The 6000-nt window shown below is 50.6% G+C and overlaps 1 protein-coding gene across 2 annotated transcripts in view; it reads left to right on the top strand.

Moving 5' to 3' along the window:
- Positions 1–536: 536 nt before the first annotated feature.
- kcnh7 (potassium channel, voltage gated eag related subfamily H, member 7) overlaps positions 537–6000 on the top strand; it is a 29046-nt gene continuing 23582 nt past the window's right edge. For both annotated transcript variants that reach the window (XM_068309258.1, XM_068309257.1), the window contains exons 1-2: positions 537–716; positions 1268–1498. In XM_068309258.1, the coding sequence (XP_068165359.1) occupies positions 641–716; positions 1268–1498 (307 nt within the window). In that variant the 5' untranslated portion in view covers positions 537–640. The remainder of the gene's footprint in view (positions 717–1267; positions 1499–6000) is intronic.

The raw sequence follows: 6000 nt of genomic DNA, 5'->3' as shown, positions 1-6000 counted from the left end.
AGACTAACGCTGAGTAACGCGTTACAGTAATCCATTACCCGTTATCCCTCCCTCCCTCCCTCCCTCTCTCCCTCTCTCCCTCCCTCTCTCTCTCTCTCTCTCTCCTGCCGCTTTGTCCACCATCCATGAGGGTTTTCCCTCCCCGGTCCCTCGTCATCCTCTCAGCCATTGGCCTCGGAGCGCATCACTCTTCCTTTCACAACAATCGCGCCCCACGCGCATCACGCGCCCCACGCGCATCACGCGCATCACGCACGTCGACACAAACGCGCGCAGTGCGTTCGGAAGAGGAGCGACGTGGAAATGTTGGTGGAACCGCGGTTCGGCGACTCGTTTCTCTCCAGTTTCACGGCGGCTCGGCGCGCAGGAGAGCGATGCGCTCAGGCGGGGGCGCGTCGGAGTTGAAATAAGGGAAACACTGGGGGGCGAAGGGGGAGAAAAAGAACAAGCCAGAGAGAGGTGGGTGGTGGGGGGGGGGGAGATTTTCACGCGAGGATGACTGACTGGTGACAAAGAAAACGGGGAGCCCCCTCTTGGCTTCGGTCTGCGCCCGCTGCAACTTGACGGAAGGATCCGCGCCTGACTCCCACAGCCAAAAGATTTTATTCTCATCTTTATTTCTTGGGGGGGTGGGGAAGCCATGCCGGTCCGGAGGGGTCATGTCGCGCCACAAAATACATTTTTGGGAGTAATTATCCGGAAATTCGAAGGACAAAGTGAGTATCTCCCATCCTCCACCCCCCCCCCCCCCCCGGTGTCCGGTGCGTTTTTGGTTTTTGCTGCTTTGCCTTTTGTGTCTCCTGCTGCACCCTCAGACGAATTCTAGAGGAAATCACCTGCCAGGCCCGCATTATACAACAAAAATGATGCTTATGGGACGGATTGGGTCTATTATGAAAGGTGTTTTTATTGAATACACATTAGAGGTCTGGATGAAGTCATTAGAAGTTAATGATGCTGGTTGTGTTGTGGTTGTGTGGAGCTCTGGGTGTTCCAACACCCGTAATTATTAATTCCTCCTGTCATGTTGATTATTTGTTGTGCATTTAAATAAAACCCCTTTTGTGCCACCAATTTACATCTTTTAAGATATTCCTGTATTTTGGATAAAGTGTCCAAATCGTAGGAAGTCCTGCTGGGTTTTAATTTTGCGTTAAACGTAATGGAGCACCACCCACATGAGTGTACTTCTATCTCCCCTCACATGCAGTACATGAACATCCCCTCCTTTATTTTTATTTTATTTGTCTTCTCTCTCCTCCAACAGATAAGAAATTCATCATAGCCAATGCCCGGGTGCAGAACTGCGCTATCATCTACTGTAACGACGGCTTCTGCGAGATGACGGGCTTCTCCAGGCCGGACGTCATGCAGAAGCCGTGCACGTGCGACTTCCTGCACGGAGAGTTCACCAACCGGCACGCCGTGGCCCAGGTGGCCCAGGCGCTGCTGGGGTCGGAGGAGCGCAAGGTGGAGATCACCTACCACCGCAAGGACGGTGAGTGACGCTTTGGCTCGCTTCAAAACGCGGAGTCTTGGTACACAGAGGGTAATTTTTAGTTCCGAGTCGACTCTATCTGGAGCGAGTGCACCCATTTAGAGCCCTGGGGGGGGGGGGGAAGAGCAGCTGTGAAGGGCTTCTTTTTGGCTGCTAAGTCCGGTTTTGAAACCACGCAGGTGTGCAGGGTGGCTGGGAAAGATGTTCATTAGCCTGCTGCCGGAGAGGGGCACCCTGGGACGGATGTAGCTCACCTCCCTGAAGGATAAAGTAGGAGACGGGGGGGAACTTCTGTTCTCATCACGGCCCAAAAAAAGCACAGGAGCTGACGGACCGCTCGTGTGTTGGTGGGTTTTATCATGGCATCCTCAGAGATGAGTGGGGTCAAAGGTCAGGAGACGGATGGGGTGTCATCCACAGACGGAGCTGAAGCCGAGGGTCCCAGCTTTTATCGATTTGAGCGAATCGATGCTTTTAGAGGCGGTTTTGTAAACTTGCTGGTGTGGAGACGTTCTGCAGAGTTGTGTTTAAAAGTGTGTTAATGAGCGCTGCCTTAATGAACACCAGATAACCCTCAGAAGAAGCCTTCTGGGAGTATTTGAACTAATTACCCCAACAAAATGTTCTTTGAAGGCTATTGAACGAGTTCCCCTCCGAGGTCCAGGATAGGATCCACACTTTTGAGTATCGCATCCTTCAGGTGTGGCAGGTTTTGTAGTGTTTTTGTGCTTCGGGAGGCTTTAAGGACTCTAACCTGAGCTCTAACGGGGGTCTGGGGGCCGTCCGGGGCAGCCGAATCACCGCATCGCCGGTAAAGTCAAGCTGGGAGTTCAGCCGGCATCGATCCGCTGAGCAAACAGCTTTAATGAGGACACAAATACCTTCATGTTGCATTGATCTTCAAAACCGGTGCATGGGAGAGGGAAATCAATGACGGGCCGCGCGCCTGGAATCCAGCCGCCGGCCCGCGGGAGGATTACATGAAAGGAGCTGGAGGTCCTGTGACTGTCGGACCCGTGTGTGTGTGTGTGTGTGTGTGTGTGTGTGTGTGGAGGGGAAAGGCCTCATTACCGTTCTGCATCCTCTGCCTCTAATTATCTCGGTGTTTTCCACTCACCTGACTCGCCTGTCTCTCCGGGGGCAGGCGATACACCTGTTCCAGCGGGGGCAGGCCGCTCTTAGTTTCATCTTTTATCACAAGACTGGAGGTCACACCTACACAAGAGTTTACGCGTCCGAAGTTGGGTGCGTGGCGTCGACTTTGAGGTTACCTGTGTGTGTTATTGTCTATTAAAGGGTGTGTGTGTGTGTGTGTGTGTGTGTGTGTGTGTGTAGCCGTTTGTGAGCAGAATGTGAGGGGGCAGGCAACTCCAAGTAGAGGCAGCATTAAAAAGAAGATGAAAGCTTTCTGCAGCGCAGATAACGAAGGGATCGATGGGGTGCTTTCAGTTTGTCTATGCAACACACACACACACACACACACACACACACACACACACACACACACACACACACACACACACACTCAATCCCGATCTCAAGTGTCTCCCCTATCGGAATTCTGGGAGAAAATGTCACCGCAGCAGCACCGAGGTTCCCACGAGGAGATCTTCACTGTTTTTAATTCCTTGACCCCTGGTGGTCCGCTGCCGTCCTCAACAGGCCGTGAAGTAGATCCCGCGTGTCAGCGCATCTCCCTCGCATCCTTAATGCTTTATGAGTCGCGCCCTAGCAGAACCGCCGCTTCCGGCGCCGCTTCACATCTCCTTGACCTCCGCCGGGGAAGTGAAGCCGTCGTTCAGACGCTTAATCCACAGCCTGCGCTTGACATTTATGAGGCCGAAGGAGGTTTTTCTTGCGCTAACTTGGCTGTTTTTGTGATAATCAACCCTTTGAACACTCCTGAATGCAGCACATTTAGAATGCAGGATGAGGCGCCGGCGCTTGTTTTTCATGCTCCTCGCTGTCGTGGTGCAAAAACCAGTGGAGAAACGAAACCTGTGTGGGCAATGCAGAGGATGCTGCAGCGGGCGTTAAGCAGGAGGCATCGGGTGTGGATTGATGATGACTGCATTTATTATTGATAATCGCGCCAAGAAGTGGATAGTCTTTTGATTGCACGAACAAAAAGAATCATAACGGCGATAAACACGTCTTTAACGTCATAATTGTGTGAATTAGAATGTTTAATGCTTCTATGAGCTGCAGAAATGTTCATGTGTGGTTAAAATAGCAAAGCTTGCAGGTGTCCCATCTAAATCCCACTCCTTTTAAAAAACACACCTCCTGTTTATTTTTTATTTTTTTACCCCCACAGGAGGATTTTGGGTTTTTTTTCCTCTTTTTTTTGCCGTCTTTGGCTTTTTCAAATATCAATCCTTTTCAAAAATGAGGCGCAATCGCTTCCTCCGCTTCGGCCGCTTAGACCCGGGAATGTCGTTAAACTGCAGCGGAGAGCAAAATAAACCTCAGACGTAATAACGTTCCATTCAATTACCCCCCCCCCCTCCCGGACTGAACATAATTTGTTTCGTTCTCATGTGACGTATTGTTTAGGGATATTAAATAATTGTTGAGGAAATGGGATTTAAACGTCTGAAACCAACAGGAATGAGGAATACGGTGCAAAGATCTCAGCTGCAAACAGCAGATGAGAGGAAAATGTCACGATATGAATAGATTAAAGTTGTTCCGTCGATGCTCGCTGAGATGACAGCTTCTTTTTTTTTTGTCCTCCTCAGCTTTAAAAATGAAAAATTAATGGAGATGCTTTAAAATCCGACCAGAAGCCCCAGCAGGAGCAGAGCTCACGTATATACTCTTTGCTTTACCTCCCAGTCTTCTAGCACTGAATGGAATCACGGATGTATTTGTGATGCCGATGCAGATGGCCTTCCTCTTTTGTGGGGGATGCCCTCTTGAATCCACTCCAGCAGCTTCGGGGGGGGGGGGGGGGCTGCTTCCATCCTGGCCTCCATGCATAAAACCCCCAGATTGAACTCATAATAAAAGATCAGATAAATAAAGGCTTCGTTTGAAAGGCGGCGTAATGAGCGATGCCCCCCCCCCTCCCCACCTCATCCTCAATCTTAAGTGACATTTGCTTTTCGATTTCCCTCCCCAGCAGATCTTTCACCGGGGGGGGGGATAAAAAAAAGCACATTTGGGCCCGTTTTCACACGCATCCATCTTTCTATAATAATCCTCACACACCCTCATGTGATCGTCCCTATAAAAAGTCTCTCCAAACAGCGCAGCATCCCGTTGTCCTGGCAACCGTTGAGAGAGAGAGAGAGATCCATTAAATGTCATCGCATCTCCAACGTGGCGCGGCGTCTGCGCTGCTGCTGCCCCCTCCAGAGTCACGTGATGCCGTCGGAAGGCTGGACGGGTCGACGAGAATTTAAACGCTTTATTTATTTATTTATTTTTAATAATTCAAGATTATTTTTTCAAAAAATCGATGACAAACGACTTTGCCGTCGCCGCGGTTACGAGCAGCCGACTCTATAAATGTTACTTTTACGAGCGCACATTTCGCCAGTTTAACCTCATCATGAAATCCATGTTGCAGCGGCGGCGAGCGGGCGGGGCCTGTCAGCGGATAAATGTGGGTCGTTCTGATGTCGCATGTATGGATTAAACGCACAGGCGCTGCCATTATGGGATGGTATTACCACAAACAGACCGTAAACAGTCTGACAGCCCCCTCCCCACCCCCCCCACCCCCATGCTACACCTCATTCTCGCTTTTATTGAAGCGCTAACTCCCTCCCCAGCTGTACATCGCCCCGTCAGCTGGGATGGCAGATAAATGATGATGATGTGGATTATTTTATCAGATTACATCGTGTTTTTTTTTTCGGAGTGTCACGCGAGCTCACGTGAACGGCTTAAACCGACACACACACACACACACACACACACACACACACACACACAATCAGAACAACCACCGCTTTTGCGATTTAAGACCATGATCCTTTGCTCTTCCTCTCATTCACAGATTGGACGCGATCACACGCGTGAATGAGCCACGTGTGAACGACTCCCCATTCATCACACGCTTCCCGTTTCATTCATGCGGCCGCCGGTTCGATCTAAACGACGCCGGCGTGTGTCAGATCCCCAAACAGGGGGGGGGGGACACACACGCCTCCACCCTCCTAAACCGGGTTCCTCTTCACGCCGCGCGGCGTTTTTTAATCAAATCTGCCGCAGCAGCGCTCACGCCGCGTGTCGTTGATGTCGTAATTGCTTTTCCGTGTTTCGGAGTCGTGCTCTCCTGTCGGCTGGGGGGGGGGGGGGTCAAGCTCCGGGAAATGAGATGAGATTTATGTGTTTTTAATCTCGTCTTTAAGTGTTTTATTGGAAATAATCTGCATGAGATGAATGTGAGCACAGATTCACCAAAAAAAAAAGTACAAATAAAGGTTAAGAAACCCCATCAGCTTGTCGCTGACAGGCTACCCATCACCCCCCTGTCGTCTCCCACATAACCT

The sequence above is a fragment of the Antennarius striatus genome, chromosome 24 (assembly GCF_040054535.1).
Source record: "Antennarius striatus isolate MH-2024 chromosome 24, ASM4005453v1, whole genome shotgun sequence".
Classification (NCBI taxonomy): Eukaryota; Metazoa; Chordata; class Actinopteri; order Lophiiformes; family Antennariidae; genus Antennarius; species Antennarius striatus.
This window is presented reverse-complemented; position numbering and strand designations above follow the sequence as displayed.